The sequence below is a fragment of the Acomys minous genome (assembly GCF_964271855.1).
Source record: "Acomys minous genome assembly, chromosome: 16".
NCBI lineage: Eukaryota > Metazoa > Chordata > Mammalia > Rodentia > Muridae > Acomys > Acomys minous.
The window spans coordinates 90,607,147-90,625,958 of NC_140498.1; the positions used below are offsets into that span (position 1 = coordinate 90,607,147).

At 50.5% G+C, this 18,812-nt stretch overlaps 1 protein-coding gene across 1 annotated transcript in view; it reads left to right on the forward strand.

Moving 5' to 3' along the window:
• Nucleotides 1-1,240: 1,240 nt before the first annotated feature.
• Nucleotides 1,241-18,812, forward strand: part of FBXW8 (F-box and WD repeat domain containing 8) — an 88,486-nt gene continuing 70,914 nt past the window's right edge. Inside the window, exons 1-2 of the mRNA XM_084764823.1 lie at nt 1,241-1,667; nt 12,049-12,153. Coding sequence (XP_084620949.1) covers nt 1,356-1,667; nt 12,049-12,153 — 417 coding nt within the window. The 5' untranslated portion in view covers nt 1,241-1,355. The remainder of the gene's footprint in view (nt 1,668-12,048; nt 12,154-18,812) is intronic.

Here is an 18,812-nt window from a genome sequence, read left to right on the forward strand (position 1 = left end):
TAATCACTAATTGGCCCCTCCCTGTGTCAATCAGTTTATTATTTGATCTTATTTCTTATTTTTCTACATAACCGTTCCAACGGATTCAGACATTCACGTAAAAAAAAATTTTTACCTCCGTTTTATTTGAATGTAAATTTTAAGAAGGCAGAGACGTGTGTTTGGGTTGAATGTAAATTTTAAGAAGGCAGAGACGTGTGTTTGGGTGTGGTGTGTGCAGATGTGAATGCTTACTTCAGGTTGGGCTGGTTCAGCAGAAAAGAGTACTTGCTGCCAAGCGTGACGACTTGAGTTTGATTCCCCGAGACCCACTGGGTGGAAGGCAAGAACCAACTCCTCCAAATCGTTCTCTGACCTACACACACACACACACACACACACACACACACACACACACACACACTAAATAAAATGCAATTAAAAACTCACTACATTAAAAAATTCTACCTTTGCATCACGTATATAGCAGCCATCTTGCTTGCTTGCTTGCTTGCTTGCTTGCTTGCTTGCTTGCTTGCTTGCTTGCTTGCTTGCTTGCTTGCTTGCTTGCTTGCTTGCTTGCTTGCTTGCTTGCTTGCTTGCTTGCTTGCTTGCTTGCTTGCTTGCTTGCTTGCTTGCTTGCTTGCTTGCTTGCTTGCTTGCTTGCTTGCTTGCTTGCTTGCTTGCTTGCTTGCTTGCTTGCTTGCTTGCTTGCTTGCTTGCTTGCTTGCTTGCTTGCTTGCTTGCTTGCTTGCTTGCTTGCTTGCTTGCTTGCTTGCTTGCTTGCTTGCTTGCTTGCTTGCTTGCTTGCTTGCTTGCTTGCTTGCTTGCTTGCTTGCTTGCTTGCTTGCTTGCTTGCTTGCTTGCTTGCTTGCTTGCTTGCTTGCTTGCTTGCTTGCTTGCTTGCTTGCTTGCTTGCTTGCTTGCTTGCTTGCTTGCTTGCTTGCTTGCTTGCTTGCTTGCTTGCTTGCTTGCTTGCTTGCTTGCTTGCTTGCTTGCTTGCTTGCTTGCTTGCTTGCTTGCTTGCTTGCTTGCTTGCTTGCTTGCTTGCTTGCTTGCTTGCTTGCTTGCTTGCTTGCTTGCTTGCTTGCTTGCTTGCTTGCTTGCTTGCTTGCTTGCTTGCTTGCTTGCTTGCTTGCTTGCTTGCTTGCTTGCTTGCTTGCTTGCTTGCTTGCTTGCTTGCTTGCTTGCTTGCTTGCTTGCTTGCTTGCTTGGTGCAAAGGTGGCAAAAACTAGGCAGAGGAGGGGCGTGGCCGCCCGGAACCGAAGAGCCGCGTTCCCGAAAGTTTCCGGTCAACGTCGGACACTTCCGGCTAACGGACGGTCCATCTGCAGCTGGCCCTCCTAGGTGACGCGTAGGCCCAGGATCGTCGAGCATGGACGAACAGAGCCTGGAGGAGTTCCGCCGGCGCTGGCAGGAGGAGCTGGCGCAGTCGCAGGCCCTGTGGCGGCGGCGGAGACTCGAGGCTGGGGAACGGCGGGCGCGGAGGCCCGAGGCGGGGGCGCGTGGCGAGCCGGCCTCGGGTTACCTGGCGCTGGCGCAGGGTCTGCTGGAGGGCGCGGGCCGACCCCCGGCGTCTAGGCCCGGCCGGGCTGACCGGAGGGATGCGTCCAGCCGCTCTCGTTCACCCCCGGACCGCGAAGCCGCGGAGCCCGAGCCGCTGGTGGACCAGCTCATCCGAGACTTGGTGAGTGTCCCGGGCCAGATGGAGCCCGCCCAACGGGACGGGGTGGGGGTGGGGGGCACAGCAGCTCCCCTTCCAGAGTCCGTGAAAGCAGTGTTGCTCAGCTGGGAGCTTTGCCTGCAGACATTTTGGGGTGTTGACAGTAAAGTGTGTGCGCACTCTTGAGCTTGCAGGATCGCCAACAGCAGCGTTCAAGACAGTCCACCACAGCCCCCTCCCTCCATAAAAGGGCTACGTGGTGAGTTTGAGAAATCCTGCTCTAGAAACGTTCTTAAACTTGTAAGAAAAGTTGGTTTTGGAGAGGAAGGTCGAGAAAAAGCACAGGACAGAATTCATATTCACCTATCTCTGTATTATTTGATTTTCCTAACAACGTGTTAACTTAAATTAAGAAGAAGAAGAAAAAAAAGAAGAAGGTGAAAGGACTACGTCGAAGCGTCCTTTGGTCAATATCTTGCGGAGGTTCTTAGCCTTTAGGGGGGCATTGGTCGAAAGCTCCTTCTCCAGCCTCCTTTACCAAGGCGGGAGAATCCAATCAAGACCCCCTGACACGGATCCCTGGCTTGCAGGTTAAGGGTGAGGCCAGAATAGAAGAAGGATTTAATGGCTTCATCTCTGCAACGTTCCAGCGAGTGGATGTTGTTTAGAGAAATAACGCAATAGAGCTGGAGAGGCAGCTGCGTAGTTAGGAGCACAGCCCGCTCTTCCAGAGTTGGGTTCCTAGTACCCATGCCTGGTGGCTCACGACCTCCCGAAAGTCCAGTTTCAGGAGATTTAATGTCTCAGGCTTCCATGGGCATTTGCACACAAGAGTACAAACAACACACACACATACACACACACACACACACACACACAATTTTTAAAACGGGTAATTTTATGCAATGGACAGTTTTATTTAAATAATACTAGTAGCTTCTGTTTTGAGTTTAAAGTATGTTTCCCCTTTCAACCAAGTGCCTTGTCTTGTGCTCTGATTTGATTTTTAAAATGGCCATAATATGAAGTAGATACTAATTCCTTTTTACAAATGGAAGGGACTCAAAGACAACGTTTTCTGCAGTGTGTCCAGGATTACCCAGCTGATAAATCCTGGGGATTAAATTTGGATTCCTGTATTTTAACTTGACCAGGTGAAGCTTGAGCCAGCCTTCTAGGAGGCCTTGGTGATACGTAGGTTTCTGAGGCACCCTCGGATCTGCTAAACGAGCAGCCCAGGAATCTGCACATTGGATGTTTGATTTGGGTATGTTGGGATTTGGATGTTCTCAGCTGTGTAGCCTCTGTTGGCCCCTGTGCTGGCCAGTTCTATGTCAACTGGACACAAGCCAGAGTTACTGCCGAGGAAGGAGCCTCAGTTGAGAAAATGCCTTCCTAGGATGGAGCTGTGGGCAAACCTGTAGGGCATTTTCTTAATTAGTGATTGATGCGGGAGGGCCCAGCTCATTGTAGGTGGGACCTCCTATGGACTGGTGGCCCTGGGCTGTATAAGAAAGCAGGCTGAGCAAGCCATGGGGAGCAAGCCAGTAAGCAGCACCCCTCCATAGCCTCAGCATCAGCTCCTGCCCCCTGGTTCCTGTCCTGAGTTTCTGCAGTGATCGACTGCGATGTGAAAGTATAAGCTAAGTAAACCCCCTTTTCACCCCCGACTTACTTTGGGTCATGGTATCATAGCAATAGAAACCCTGAGTAAGATAGACCCTAAATCCTATACATGAGACTTTTCAGGTCTCACACTCAAGCAGCATCCCACAGGGTTGCTTGTCCATCAAAGCTTCTGGCCCATGTCTGTCCGGAGATACTGGTGCAGCTGGGCCGAGTGGACGGCGGCTCTTCTGTTGGTTGCCCTCGCTCTGGTGATACTGCAGTGGAAACAACATCAAAACCACGACAGGGGCTGGGAGTGTGGCTCAGTCAGAAGAGTGCTGACCTAACGAGCCCTGGGTCAGCCCACGGTACAAGAAACTAATCCTGCACTGGGGGATGGGGGGAGGGGGACAGCACCAGCAGGAGGATCTCTGTGAGTTCAAGGCCAGCCTGGTCTACAAAGTGAGTCCAGGACAGCCAGAGAAACCCTGTTTCACACACACACACACACACACACACACACACACACACACACACACACACCCCAAACCAAACCAAAAAACCATAAACCCAGGGTATCTTAGTTATACTGCTGTGAAAAGGCACTGTGACCAAGGCAACTCATAAAAGAAAGCATTTAATTGGTGGCTTGCTTACAGTTCTAGAGGTTTAGTCCGTAACCATTGTGGTGGGGAGCAGACTGGCGTGGTGCTGGAGCAGTAGCTGAGAGCTGTTACATCCTCATCAGCAGACAGCAGGCAGAGAGAAAGTAACTGTGGGCTTTTGATAGCTCAAAGCCCACCCTCTCCTCCTGCAAGGCCTCTTACCTCCTCCTGCAAGGCCACACCTCCTAATCCTTCCCAAACAGTTCTACTAACTGGGGACCAAGTATTCAAACATTTGAGCCAGCGGGGGCCATGCTCATTCAACCCACCACACAGGCGTCACTCTGTAGGTCAGCCTGGCTTCTAACTCAGAAGTCCTTCTGCCAGTTCTGGGATCAAAGATGTGGCTGCTGTGTTGGGGAGAGGCAGGGTTTTGTTTTTTGTTTTTTTACATGATACATGTTAGAGTTTTGGGTTTTTTTTTTTAATTTGTTTTTTATTAGTCACATTTTGGAGTGTACATACCTTAACTGCACAGCTCCATGCCTTCTGTAGAATGTGCATATACTCATATCCAAAACACCTGCTCATAGGACTGGGTTCCCAACCTCTCTGCCCCTTGCTCCAGTGTCCTGACCACGCCCCCTCTTCTGACACCTCTGCAGTGTCATCAGGCAGCTTTAGTCTGAGTTCTTGTGAAGAGCATAATGGACGGGTTGGTCCTGTGGCATGGACCTGATGCTGCTGTCATCCAACACTGTGATAACCATAAGTAGTTGGGTTAGCTGTTTTGGCATTGCAGTGCTGTCGGGGACATTCTGTATGTCTGTCTTTCGGGATGTGGACATGTGGTGTTTGGTTATTTGCGCAGTAGTGGAGTTACACGGCTGTGGGCATGCAGGCCATCGTTAGAGCAATCTACCCCACAGACTTCCCATTCCTACTTGTTGGGAATGAATACAACAGAGGCAATGATGTTTTAAATGCTGGTGCAAGGGTCTGTGCGGCAGGATCTGTTTATCGTGTGCTTGTCTGGAGTTTTTAACTCAGGAGTAACTCCTGGGAAGGAAAGTGGAGTCCCCTTGGATCCTAATGCAGCCGAAGCACTGAGTGCAAACCTGCAGCTAGTTCTGTCTCCTGCCCACGCCCCACGCCTTAGCAGCAGTGCCACACTTGGGCCTCTGTTGATTGAGATGGCTCCCGTAGCCCTGGCTGGCTTTGAACATGCTGCAGCTGACAGTGGCCTTGGACTTCTGGTTCTCCAGCCACTGCCTCCCCTCCCCCCCTACCCCCCATGCAGGATTAGTTTCTTGTACCGTGGGCTGACCCAGGGCTCGTTAGGTCAGCACTCTTCTGACTGACCACACTCCCAACCCCGGCTGTGGTTTTGGTGTTGTCTCCACTGCAGTATCACCAGCGCGAGGGCAACCAACAGAAGAGCCGCCGTCCACTCGGCCCAGCTGCACCAGTGTCTCTGGACAGACATAGGCCAGAACCATTGATGGACAAGCACAGCTGAAGGGAAACTGGCGTGCCTTCTGTGCAGCCTTGCCTTATTACCCGAGCCTTTCCATAGCAGCACTTAGCTTTCTTACTTATGGGAGAGGCTTGTGAATACTACACTGGCATTTGGCAGTGTTGGATTGGCCAGCACAAGGGGTGGCACACCCGGGCCAGAATTCCAGAGGCAGTAGACACTGTCTTTCATACCCCTCTCCAAAGCTAGGTTCCTTGTGGGCAGTGGAGGCATTTCAGGTATGCTTATGTAAGCTTCTTTAGTACAGGCTTGTGACAGAGTCGCTTGGTCACATTTTGTTTAGGTAGTGTATCACATCTGACCAACAAAGACACGGATGTCGAACTCAAACTGGCCTGAAACATACCCTGAGATCTATTGATCCACGTAACGATTCCAGGAGGTGATGCTCATTCTGGGCACTGATGTAACCCAGCTGTGACCTCTTACCTCAGTCCTGCTTGTCTGCTGGCTTTCCCCACAGCAGGCTGTCCCTTCTTGAGGAGAAGATGGTCTGCCAGCGCGGCAGTGCCGGGAGAGCACAGCACCTGTTCTGTGGTGCACAGCTGAAGCTGTGTTCTTATTGGTCCAGACTGGGTCATTTGAGCAATCTTGAGCTAGTTACTGGTTGAGATTTGTCCAGCTCTGTGTCCAGTGCCCAGCCCTGTTCGTCCACAGGTCTGTACTCACGGTTGAGCTAGAGCTGGGGAGTCAGTGGTGTCCAGAGTGGACTCTGGCCTCTCCAGCTTCTCGACTGTTAGGATGATGGTAGTAGAAGCAGGCCAGTGTGCATAAGGGTTCTGGGGCCCCCAAACTCAGACTCGGACCCTGCTGCCACCCAGTTGCTTCTCTCCCAGTGTGCTGCACTCATTGGTCAACTGAGCTGGAGCAACTCCCCTGCCTCTGCTGTCTCTTCCTTTCCTATTAAGGCTCAGTTTGATTCCCTCTGCTGTGTTAACTCTCTCTGATCCCTCCAGTCCAAACTTCTCTTTTCTTCTGACTAAAATGTTCTTCTCAGTGGCATTCATTTAAAAAGTGTTATTCATGAACTAGGAGGCCTTTGTTTGGGGGCCCTTTTCCATGATGTGTGTGTGAATTGACTAAAACAAGTTTGGATGTCTTTACTGGAAGGTTCTGCTTCTTGAAAAGGTATGGTATTCATCCATCCATCCATGTATCTACTCCTCAGTCCACACTGTTGATTGAGTGGCTTGTTAGCACCAGGCACTAGTCTAAGCTCTGAGGTTACAGCAATGTGCACAACAGAGAAAGTCTGTCCTGTTTGGGTAGATACTTGCTGGGTAAACAAGTGCTCTGGAGAGAAGAAAACCTAGGCATAGTGGAGAGTGTCTTTGAGGAGCGGGGCTCGGTCTTACCCAGAGCCTCCCCACAAGGCTTTCTGGAAGGTTGAGCAGCTCGTAGAGGACTTGGGGAAGGGCTGGCAGAGATTCTCTGGTGCCAGTGCCTCTGTGGATCTGCAAGCTGATGGTCTCACGGGTCATACTCTGCACTTAGTTTACTGCTCGCAATTCTTCTCTGTTTTAAAGGATCTATGTGTGTCTGTATGTCAGTCTGTGCACAGTGGCAGCATAGCACCAGATTCCCCGGAGCTGGAGTTGCAGGAGGTTGTAAGCTAGCTGACATGGGTGCTGGGAATTGAACTTGGGTCCTCTGCAAGAGCAGTAATTGTTCTTAACCTCTGAGCCATCTCTCCAGCCCATGCAATTATTATAATTATTGTTTTATTTGTTATTAGTTTTGAGATAGGGTCTCTCTGTGTAGCCCTGCAAGTCTTAAAATTCTTTTGACTTAGGAACCCTAGCATACTTGTTTTCACACCAAGCTCCACAAGTTCTGTAGCAGATCCAGATGGTGGGATTGTGCATTCACATATGTGCGGGGCCTCTTGACCAAACAGACTCACAGACGAGGTCCAGCCCTTCATGAACCGCTCTCTTCCAGAGAGCTCCTCCTCTGCCTTCTGTCCAGCCCAGCTCCTGAGTCTCCCATCCCAGCTTTGACTCAGCTGAGCTCTGAGAGCACAGACTTCCTTCACTGGCGCGTCCTTTCCAGGCATGGGCAGTGTGCAAGGCACTGGGCAGGTTAGCTTGTGTAGGTGGAGGTTGTCTGTCCACATCTTTATTGAATACTCCTGCTTATCCTCATAGCTGGGCTTGGGACTAGGTTCGATATAAAAAGAGAAATGGGCTTTCTGTGGACTGCTTGGGAACTTAACCTCCTTTATAGCAGAGAAACAGGAAGACTCCCTGAGCGCTAAGCAGCTGGCTTACTAACGAGCCTGAGATACCTCAGGGACTGTCTCGTGTGTTTATTCTGTTTTATATGTGATGACTTATCTCCATAAAAGATTTACCTCCTCCAATACAGAGGCCTATTCTCATATATTTGCTAATAGCATCTCCCTTCCCCCAGCACTGGGCATGGCCCTGAGCTGACAGGGTTTTATACACACATTAATTTAAGCTGGGTAGTGTGCCGCCTGTACTGATATCAGGGAACTACAGAAGATGGAAGCATACGGAGTTGGCGGCAAGGCTGCCACTCTTGGTATTTGGTGTGCTTTGAATTCCTATTTGTTTGTGCAGGGAAAGGTATTTCAAGACAGAATAGGTGCCTGTTTCAAGTGTTTGAGACTTTCCCCAATCTACCTGCTTACTTTCTCAAGCCACAAGTGAAACTGGACACCATCCACTCCTGCGGTGGGACTGTGCAGTATGTGGGGGTTGAGATAAGCCCTGCAGACAGCAGGCCTCTCCATCCCAGGGTCAGTAGAGGCGGCTGTAGATCTGTTTAAGCACCACCTCGAGAGCGCCTGAGTGGCGGTCGCCCCAGAGATACGTGTTGGGAAGTGCAGTGATTTGGTTTCTTCCCTCTGCAGCAATTTGGCTCTTAGGAATTACCCCTTCTTCTACTAAACAAGAGAAGGCAGATTAAGTTTCTAAGCTGATGGCACAAAGACTGTCCATTTATGGAGCTGGGCACACGGAGGACAGATCATCCTCTCTGGGGACAGATCCCTTCACAGTTTGTCTCAGCATTTTTGGAGTGAATCCAGTAGACTTTGGGAAAATCCAGTACTCACTGACCTTAGCCGTAATACAACTCCTTTGTGTGCTCCTCCCTGGATTTTCCTATCCGTCCATGATTTAGGGCCATGGCTCTCAAGATGTAACATGCACAAAGAAGCCCTGAGAAAGATCTGTGAGCTGTGCCCATGGAATTTTGGGGCACTGGTTTCTGCGAGGTGCCCTGAACATTAAAACAAACAATGTCACATGTGATTTCAGTGTCAGGCGAGTCACTGAGAGGTAGAGATCAGTCCTCGGCACCATGGTGAAAGTCGTAAAGGCACATTGTCACCAGCGAGCTGCTTCCTTTTGTCTAGAGCCTAAGCTTGGCAAGCTTCCTGTCACTCTGGGTCAGCCGATGCTCTACAGTGTCATTTAGCCTTTAGTGTTTCTGTGCCATTCCCTCCTGAGAACATCCGTGTTGTCTGTTTGTCACGGGGTTGCCTGGTGTGTCTTGTGACTGCTCACTGGCTGTGTGCTCCATACGTTCACTGTGCACCGTGGGAGGAATGGCTGCTTGTCATCACAGGAGACCTCCGCAGCAGCTGAGCGAGTGCTTGAGTAGTTGCTGAGCTTGGGCCAGGGTGTGGCATTCAGGTCTGCCAGGCCCTGCCGCAGGGCTGAACAAGCTTGTAATGTCGTCTCTGATGAGGTGTTTGCCATGTGGTAAGCTACAAACACAACAACTTAACACTGTTTCCTCGCTGGAGGGTAGAATAACCTTGGGCCCTTGCCTGCATGCTCACATAGCACCTCAGCAGGTGCTTGGAAGGAGGTCTCTGGCGCTCTGCAGCTACACACCAAGAACTCTTGGGGACGCTTGACTCTGCCTGAGACCACTTGGCCTCCCTAGCTGGCTGGCTGGGGAAGGCTCTGCTTGTCAGAGGCCATTCCTAGCTGCAGAATCGCGTGTGGCTTGGCTGTTCAGGTCAGAGTTGAGGCTAGTGGCCTCTGTACTCAATGCACACTATCTCTGGAGGGGTTGGTGCTTTGGTGAGGCAGCCCCTCTGGCTTAAGGCGGAGTCTAGGAGGGGCTTAGCTGTGAACCAGTTGCAGGCAGCCTGCTGTCTCACCTGGGAGGATTGGCGTGATCCTGCTCCATCAGTGCAGACTGCAGCACGAAAGTCCCTATGTGTCATGAGCTGCCAGTGCTCCTTTGCTGACGGCCCTCCTTTCCCTCCCGCCATTCCCTAACCAGTGGTGGGAACAGAGAAGCTCAGCCACATGGAAGTCGGGAGGAGACTTAGAGGGTTTGGAACTGATACTGTCAGTCATGGGAGAGTTCAGAGGTAATCCTAAGAATGGCACAGTTGACATTCTTACAGTTCAGCCTGCAAACAGTGGCTGGCCTCCAGGTCCTGTAAACAACCTGCCGCAGTCTGACTGACTGTTGGTGTGGTGGCCCCAACAATGCTGGTGGTCATTGCCGCCTGCTGGGTTTCATCTTCTTTCCCCACGCACCACAGCAAACCTTCCAGAGTGGTTAGGTGCCCTTTAGGGGTGGTGATGCTGTTAGGTGTGCTGTGTGGCTCCTCCGCTGATGGACTTAGCCTCACTCTGTAGTCCTCTTGTTACTGCTGGGACTGTCTCTGCTGTAGTGTGTAAGTTACGGGCCAGTGAATCACCAACAGGCAAGTGAGAGACTGACTTGGAAGTCTAGAGCATAAGAAAGAGAAGAGGGGCTAGCATGTCCTTAAGGAGAGTGACACCCAGTCTCTGCGTGCAGAGCACCAGGGCTTGCACTTGTTCTCTGTAGGACAGCTCTCTGTGGTCCTTGGGCAGGTATCCCGAGGGCGTTAGACAGGAAGCCTGCATACCTTCAGTCTGGATACTTGGCTGATCATTTGGGATCTTGGAGCCTCCAGGTTGTGGTCCCCAGAACTGAGGCTGGGGTCAGGGAGAACAGTGGGAGGGTGGGGTCATGCTTTCACAGAGGGACTGTCTTCCATCATGAATGTGGGAAATTGGCTAATGATATACGCATTTGATGGGTGACTGTGACTTCTTCCCAGAACAAAAGCAAAAGATGGCATCTCAAGACCAGCTTGTAGTGTGGCCTATCATAAAGGAGCCCACAGGGAATAGAGCATGCCTCGCTCTGCCTCCCCCTGTCTCGCTCAGCCTCCCCCTGCCCTTCCTTTGGTTGTGTGAGGATAAAGGGACTTTTTCTTCTTGTTTCTTTACTATGTGGCTAAAGTGGTCCTCTCGGCTGCTGCAGAGGCTTCTGTAGAAGGAAAGGCAGGAGGGCATCTGGGGTGGCTTTGTGAACGATAGCCTCTCACCTTGTGTGAGCCTGCCAGGTCACGGACCAGCAGTGACTCCCACAGGGGTTGGGGTGTCTCTAATTGCATCTGGTTGGCAGTGGAGCTCCTCACTGATGAGTGAAGGTAGTCATTGTAGGCAAGGACCTGGCCTGACATGAGTTCCGGCAGCTTTGTTTCCTTAGGCAGGACCCACGCCTCCCACTTATCCTTGCAGATTTTTTCCTGTTTTTCTGTGTTACCTTCCACTGACTGAACATTCTGCCCACAGAGACTGCTCAGTGTCCTTTCCCTGGAGAGCCTTTTTGGCTATGAACTTAGTAGCCTCACTCTATCTTTGCAGCCAAATACCTTGTTTCCTCCTTCAGTCATGAGACTCCTAGTGAGTAACATGATTCTCGAGCGTTCTTTAGCCTTAGTCTTGAAAGGCTCACACTCCTTAATGCTGCAGACACTGTTTTCTGAGGTGGCTGCGTCATAGTGTGGAAACTTGTAGTGAGAGGTGAGTTAGCAACTTGCTTCCAGCCAGCAAGTCAGTGATGTCAGTCAGAGCTTATTAAAGTGCATTTTCCAAGCTTAGTCTGTGAGGACAAAGGCCACGCTGCCACTGAGAAGCACGGCCACAGAGATGGCTGGCAGGTGGGCCTGAGGGCCTTCATGTCACACTTGGCCTTTCCCATCCTCCCTTGGATTTTTCTATGTGCCAGAATCCGCATAACCTTATCTTTCAGCCGAAGCCTTTACCTCATCTCTGATTGCTTACCCTAGGGCGGGAGAGCTCTTGTTGCTGTGCATTAATAAACAGCACTGAGAACTCCTTTGTTTGTACTGGCTAACACAGGTTAAGCACTGTGAGCTCCAAGAGCTTAGGAAACCCTGAGGAGAGGTGGGCCTGCATCTCCTGCAGAGCAGCCTCCACCTTGCTCTTTCCCCATGAAAATATGTTAGTGACCCAGTCAGCGCTTTTCCAGCTGCCCCACCCCCACCCCCACCGCCACTGCCTGTGCTGGGGAGGCTTGGCCGTCCTTCGGGGATGGTGTCCTCCCTGGCCTAGGCCGGCTTTCTTGAGTACCTGTTGCCTCACCTTCCCTTACAAGTCAGGAGGTTTCTGACACACGTAGCATCTGTGCTACTCCTTCCGCAGCATCTTGGGAAATAGTCACATGGATTTCACAGTGACTGAAAGGAGGGTAGATGTGGGGGCCAGAGACCCCTGCTTCAGGTTCTCCCTGAAACAGCCCCGGCTTTGGTCACCTCAGGACTGTTCAGGGGGTGAAAGGCCTGGAAGCATAGGCTGCCCTCAGCCCCTTTCTTCTTTCTCCACAGGACGAGATGGACGAGGTCCCCTTCTTTGATGTCCAGCTGCCTTATGAACTGGCAATCAATATATTTCAGTATCTGAACAGAAGAGAACTGGGGCGCTGCGCTCAGGTAAGTGCTTGCTGACACATGTCCAAGGGTCCCAGGCTCTGACTGAGTGTGAGAGTCTCACACACAGTTGCCAGAGTTGATGAATTGCACAGCAACTTTCCTAAAGAAAGGCTGCCTGGAACTTCATTCCCATGCGATGCATACTGTCTGGGGACTGTCTTCTGCACCAGGCCTCAGTTATGGCTGAAACCCTGGGCTCTGCCTGCATTGAGCTAGCCTGTGTTAATATATCATGTGTGTTAGCACAAAGATGCAGCCCTTAAATCAGACTAGTCATTAGGGTGGCCGCTGAGGGTCAGCCCAGGGTCAGATTGGTGAAGTCATGTTTTAGATTAATAGTCTGAATTGCCCTTTGAGTGGCAATCATACCCTGAGATGAGTGCGAAGACACGTTGAGGGAAGTGCCCAGGACTGTCACCCACATCCTGTTAGCTCTGGAGCATATGCCCATGGAGTGGGACGTTGGCTCGCTTGGTTGTCTGTAGGGGTGCTGTGGGAACCCTTTCCCTGAGGAGACATAAACAAATATCTCCCCAATCCAGTTCCACTAAGTGTCACCTGGGGAGCCAGTGAGTCTATTGGGCTTCCTTACAGAGGTGAGAATAAACCTATAAAGTATAGAGGACCCCAAAGCAGCCACACCCCAGCATAGATGTGTGCCCCAGCTGCATAGGTGGAGTCCCTCCTTCAGCTAAGCCCCCACAGTTAATATGCTAGCTCCCTGGAGACTCCCTGTTAGGGCAGAATTACATACTCAAGGCTGGGAGGTGCAGGAAGACTGTCCAGTGAGGATCCAGTGACCGTCTCCACCACACTGTACCTGAGGGAGGTCAGCAGGCCAAATCAGGCTCCTGCTGGTGGTTACTGCTGCCCTGGTGATAGTGACAGCTGTCAGCTCAGTGGGCAGTGTTCTTTCTGCAACAAGATGCCATGGAGGTCTGGGGTAGGCCAGTGGTCCATATTTCTGGCCAGGTATACACTGGGAGGCAGGATTTATGCCCTAAAAATTGCTCTCATCTTTTTGGCCACAAGCAAATGATTAAATTACTTTTTCCCTTTTATTTTTGTTTATTTTTTAGTTGTCAAAATCTATATGTCCATTATAACTGAGTGCTCAAAGCAATGACTTTGACCCCTAGTGCCACCACCAGTAAGAAAAATAATGTTGCATTTGGCTAATGATGTCACTCAGTGGTAGAGTGCCTGCTTAGCATGCGGCCCTGGGTTTAAACCCATCAGAGCAAAAAGAAAAAATGATCCAATGGGACTGTATAAATGTGGTCAACATGACTCGTGTAAGTCAGAAGTTGTGTCATCATGTCAGTGGATCCAGAAAAAGCACTTGGTGCAGTTCCACATCCAGCATCCTGCTCACACTCAAAACTGCACACGTCACCAGAGGCAGACCCTGGGTTGGGCTTTTCTATGAACTGTCCGCTTTGTCACTTACCTGGAGATGCTGAGCGCCTTTGGTATGTGATCACAGCAGTGTCATTTAAGTAGAGGTGCTGGCACATGTTCTCGATGCAGTGTTTCTATAGCAAACGATAAAATCAGTGAAATACAAACTCACTCTGAAAACCCTGCCAGAGTGTATGTGGTACAGGACTGTGCGTGGCTGAAGAGTATGAATGCTGTCGTCTCCCTCCTGGAATTGGGTTCGTTGTTTTCCAGCTCACACACTGGCTCTGCTCCTGGAGGATGAGGGCAGAGCTAGATCAGCCTGATGCCAGGGCTGGAGCCTGGGCACGGCTTCTGCAGCCCCGCCCTGCACAGTCGGCACTAGATGCTCTGATTTACTTTCTTGTATATGTGCAGGATGCTATTGAAGGAACACTGCTTTTGCATCCATTTTCTGCTCTCCCATTTTGTGGAGAGCCATGTGGACCAGAGATCTTATCACAGTCAGGTAGGAGAGGTCCCCTGTGATACAGTGGGGCTGTACAGCAGGAGAGGTGGGCTTGGCTGGGCGATTATCCTACAGGTGTGAACCATTTAGTTCACAACACACCAGTCTAGATCTCACTAGAGTACTGCCCTGTGTGTCCAGGTGGCTCCTATATATGTGTGTGTGTGTGTGTGTGTGTGTGTGTGTAACCTAATTTTGAGAACATGTGTAAGCATGGAAACTCTTCTCAAGCAGAGCCTCTTCAGTGCACAGCAGTGGGGGTGGCTGTGATGGAAAGCTGGGCTTTCAGAGTTTTTACATGAAGACAATAGTGGATGGCCAGCAGTCAGTAGCATTGGCTTGATTTCTGTCCTCATTAAAATAAACTACAAAGTAATGAATATAAACAGTGTTTTCCTTTGTTCTTGTGGCATGTGTGTTTCTGCAGCAGAGAGAAAGTCCTCCTGTTGCATGGGGGCCTGCTGCTTTATGGGCTGCTTCTGCTCTGACTCTTTCCCTCTTACAATGTAGGCACCTTGGGACGTTAGTGCAGTGGGGCCAGTTGTGTGGCATTGGCACCCTGTACTCATTTTGTGCTCTTGGAGGAACCTGTTGCTTAGATCTTTGTGCCAAGCTGCTCTCAGACTAGCAGCAAGAAGGCCTGACTAGGGAAGCCTCAGAGATGTCATTTTTCACACTCTGTCAGGCTTTGCCTCCTCCCATATCACTCTTCTTTCTCTCCTTCTCTCTCTCCTTTTCTCCCCCCTCCCCCCCCAAATGCTTCGCCTCAGCTGGTACCCTACATACTGACGTACCCTCCACCTTGCCAGCAGCTGAGCACTGGGTGCTGTGTGGGGACTGTGTGTCTCCACAGAATGTCATGAAAACTGCAGGACTTTTTAGGAAGCACATTATCATCCTGGCAGCGCTAACATTTTGCTGTTTATGATTTTGTGTCCATCCTTTTCCATGCCCACGAGAGCCCTAGTGTTTTACCATGCATATTGAGAAGATTGCTAATTTCAAAATCACAAAATTGTCTGGTTTCTATGAGAAAGCTGAGTGCTGTTTTATTGCAACATGGGTAGTTCTGAAGAGGGATGGTTTCTGGTATTTACCAACCCTTTCTGTCCCCTGAGATAGGGTTTCTTCCTGGATGTCCTGGAACCTCCCTCTGTAGACCAGGTTGGCCTCAAACTCAGAGATCCATCGGCCTTTGCCTCCCGAGTGCTGGGACTAAAGGCATGCACCACCACATATAGTCCCAGCATTCTCTTTAGTTTTCTAGGTTGATTTATTCTGTGTGTATGAACGTCCTAGCTACATGCTTCGACATGCACCACTTGCATGCTTGGTACTTGCAGAGGTCAGAAGACATCAGATCCCCTGGAACTGGAACCACAGACGGTTGTGCGCCATCATGTGGGCATTGGGAACAGAGACCAGGTCCTCTGCAGGAGCAACAACGCCCAGCGGCTGAGCCGTTTCTCCAGCTCCCTCCAACATTCTTTTTTTTTTTTTTTAAATTTGAGAGTAATTATGAATCCACAGGAAGCTGCAGACAGGCATGCAGGCAGGTGGTGTGTGTCTTTGTGCCTGGTTCTTCCTTTGATGATTCCTCATGTGCCCAGCAGCAACAGCATCACACGCACTGCTGTCCTTGCCCTCTGTGGCGCCCACTCAGGCTTCAGAGGTTTGCCATGCTCCAATCTATATTTCTAGCTCTGTTCTGTCTTATCAGAGATACAGATCTGTGTGCTCACCACCGCTGTCAACACACAGAGTACTCTGCAGGGATCTCTTGTACCTCACCTTGTCTCCTCTCCACTCCTAGGCCTGGCAGTCAAAGGAATACATGTTGTAGCTTTATGTGTTTCTTAATGTGTAGTTTTAGTAGGAGAGCTGCATACAAAGTAATGTCACAGTTTTCAAGTAAAGGGCAGGAGGTTGCATGTCGAGATCCAAAGCATGGCAGTGCATACCTGTAACCCCAGCACTCGTGAGGCTGGGGCAGGAAGACTGTGTAGGTTGAAGACCAATCTGGGCTACAGAGTAAGATTTAGTCTTAAAGGCAGTAAAGCAAAGGGAAGCTGCAGCAGTAAATCGCTGAAGATTGTGGTGCAACCAGTGAGCAAGAAGCAGGCAGGACCAAAACAAGCTAGTAATTCTGGAGCAGAAGCCCAGGGAGTCAGAGTCAGGCTGTCAGCTTTTACAGGCATGTGAAGCCATGAGCTGGCCAGATGTCCACCTCATTCGCTAACGTTCGCATGTTACAGTGCAGCTCTGATCTTGAAGTCTCTGCAAGTCACAGATCCATCACCAAATGAGGCGGGGCTGCCTCTCACACCACAATGGCACAGGCTTTAGTTCCCAGAAACTCTTTGGTCTGACCTTCCACAGTGGCTTGTGGAAGGATCTTTGCATAAACACAAAGTCGATGCACTCTCAGCAGCCATCTCTAGTCCCCAGCCTCTGTGGTTGTCTTCTTTATACAGTTTAGAAAAAAGGTGGAACCACTCTAGGAGGGTCCTGAGCTACAGGAAGCAGTGGCGGTGGACTGAGTGGTGGCTACTGGACGGCCGTTACCTGTCCCCTGTCGGCTGTGCCACCGCGCAGCAAGTATTTACAACTGAAGCATTCGAAAGAGAGCATAGACTGTGTAGGAGAATAAGAAAGTCAGAGTCTCCTGGGCACAGCGCACATCAGGGGCTGGAGGGTTGATTAAAATCAAAAGCAGTTCTTTCCTTTTTATAAAATTAGGTTTTTAAGAAGGTGAGCTTACCGTTTCCTCACTTTTAGAAGGAGGCCGGGCGTGGTGGCGCACGCCTTTAATCCCAGCACTCGGGAGGCAGAGGCAGGCGGATTGCTGTGAGTTCGAGGCCAACCTGGTCTACAAAGTGAGTCCAGGACAGTCAAGGCTACACAGAGAAACCCTGTCTCGAAAAACCAAAAAAAAAAAAAAAAAGAAGGTTTGCTGTGGGCCAGGTGCCGTTCCTGACAGCAGATGCCAAAGTGGGCAGCAATGATGGAGAAGTTGCTCTGTAGAGGGTGCCAGTCCTCTGCAGTGAGCCCCTTACAGCAGGGCAGATGGAGATGAGTGCAGAGAAGAGGGCTTTGCAGTGGACACTGGACGCGGGGAGGTGTAGTGAACATTTTGGTCTTTATAAAAACACAGAAATGTTACATAAATATGCTTTTGTTTTAATCCCAAGTGTGAGATATGGGGCTGCTTCAGATTTTCCACAGCAGCAGACTCTATGATTTGCCTCGTGCTCTGGCTGGGGCATGATTTTTGCCAGCTGCAGATAGTTTCTGCAAATGGATGACATTCAGAATTCTGTGGACTCTTGAGAATGCTAGAGGGCCCTGGTGGTGGTGGCTGCTGCCTCTCCTCTTCCTCTTCCTCCTGCTGTGTACTGATTGTTGTTGGTTGTGGTTTGTCTAGTGGTCATGTGCAAAGAGACGAGTAGAAGAAATTGGATATCAGGCAGCAAAGATCAAAGCTGCCCCAAGGAAGTAGTCTGCCAGTACCTGTGCTCCCTCTCCTCTACCCTTCTTGCTTTCCTACTTAGTGTGGGGCTTTGGGAAGGGTGGTGAAAGGTGGTGGGTACGAGGACCCAATAAAGCAGCCTGAAGTCAGTATACAGGGAGGGAGGGAGGGACAGAAGGAGGGAGCCATGCAGAGGTCTCGGGCCGGTGTAGCTAGGGTTGTCCATCCTGCAGAGCACCTTCCATGGATGAGGAGTGGTAGGAAGGTCAATGGCTGGGCTGTAGTGCACACACAGTGGCCAACCTAATGTCTTCCTGTTCCAAATGCATCACTGGATCTCTGTACCTGTGTTTGTGGAAAAAGACCTTTATAGATGGGCTCACCAAGGGTCCTGATGAGAGAAAGTGGCTGCAGGGTACCTGGACAGAGACAGGTTGGTGTAGCTAAAAGTCAGGTGCTCAGCTGGGGATGGATACTGTGTAATCTTCCAGACAGAGTGGTGATTTGATGAGAGTTACACAGTATAAGTGGATAGAGGCAGGACTGCCGGGCTGGATGAGGGGGAGAAGGAATGGTCATTTAGGGCGTCTGGAGAGTAAATGCATTTTCTGAGGAGCAAGTTTGGGGATGACCAGTGGTTGGGTGCCCAGCTGAGTCCCAGGTGCTCTCAGCACATCAGCAGTAGTTAAACCCGGAAACCAGAAGAGAAGGGCCATGGAAAAGCGTATCAGGAGTGTGCTTGAGATGACAGTGATGAGTGTGTGGGCTTATCAGTGAGGCAGGAAAGACACAGTTCCTGTTGCCTTTCTTGTCACTGTCACCAAATGTCTGACAACAGCTTAGGGATAAAGGATTGACTTGGCTCAGAGAAGGTAAGGCAGCAGGAGCAGAGAGGGCAGGAAGCAAGCTGGGCTGTACACCCCAAAGCTCCTCCCACTTTTAGCTATGCCCCTCCTACTAAAGGTTCTTCACCTTCCAAAACAGCTGCTCCCCACCAGCTGGGGCCACATGTCCTAAAACCATGCCTGGCACCAAGGAATGAAGACGTTAGAGCAGCAGAAGGGACAGAAGGTGTAAGTGCTACTGTTTGTCATGTGGGGCAGGACTCAAAAATGACCACAGGTGTTGACCCCCATAAGGGGTGACCTTGGTGTGTTGGGAGCATAGCTCGTGGATTCAGGAGCACACAGAAAGGCAGCTGAGATAAGGAGCATATAGAATGCTTTCTCCTCTGTGGTGTGCCCTCCCGAGGTGGACCTGGAGTGTGGACCTGAGGGGAGA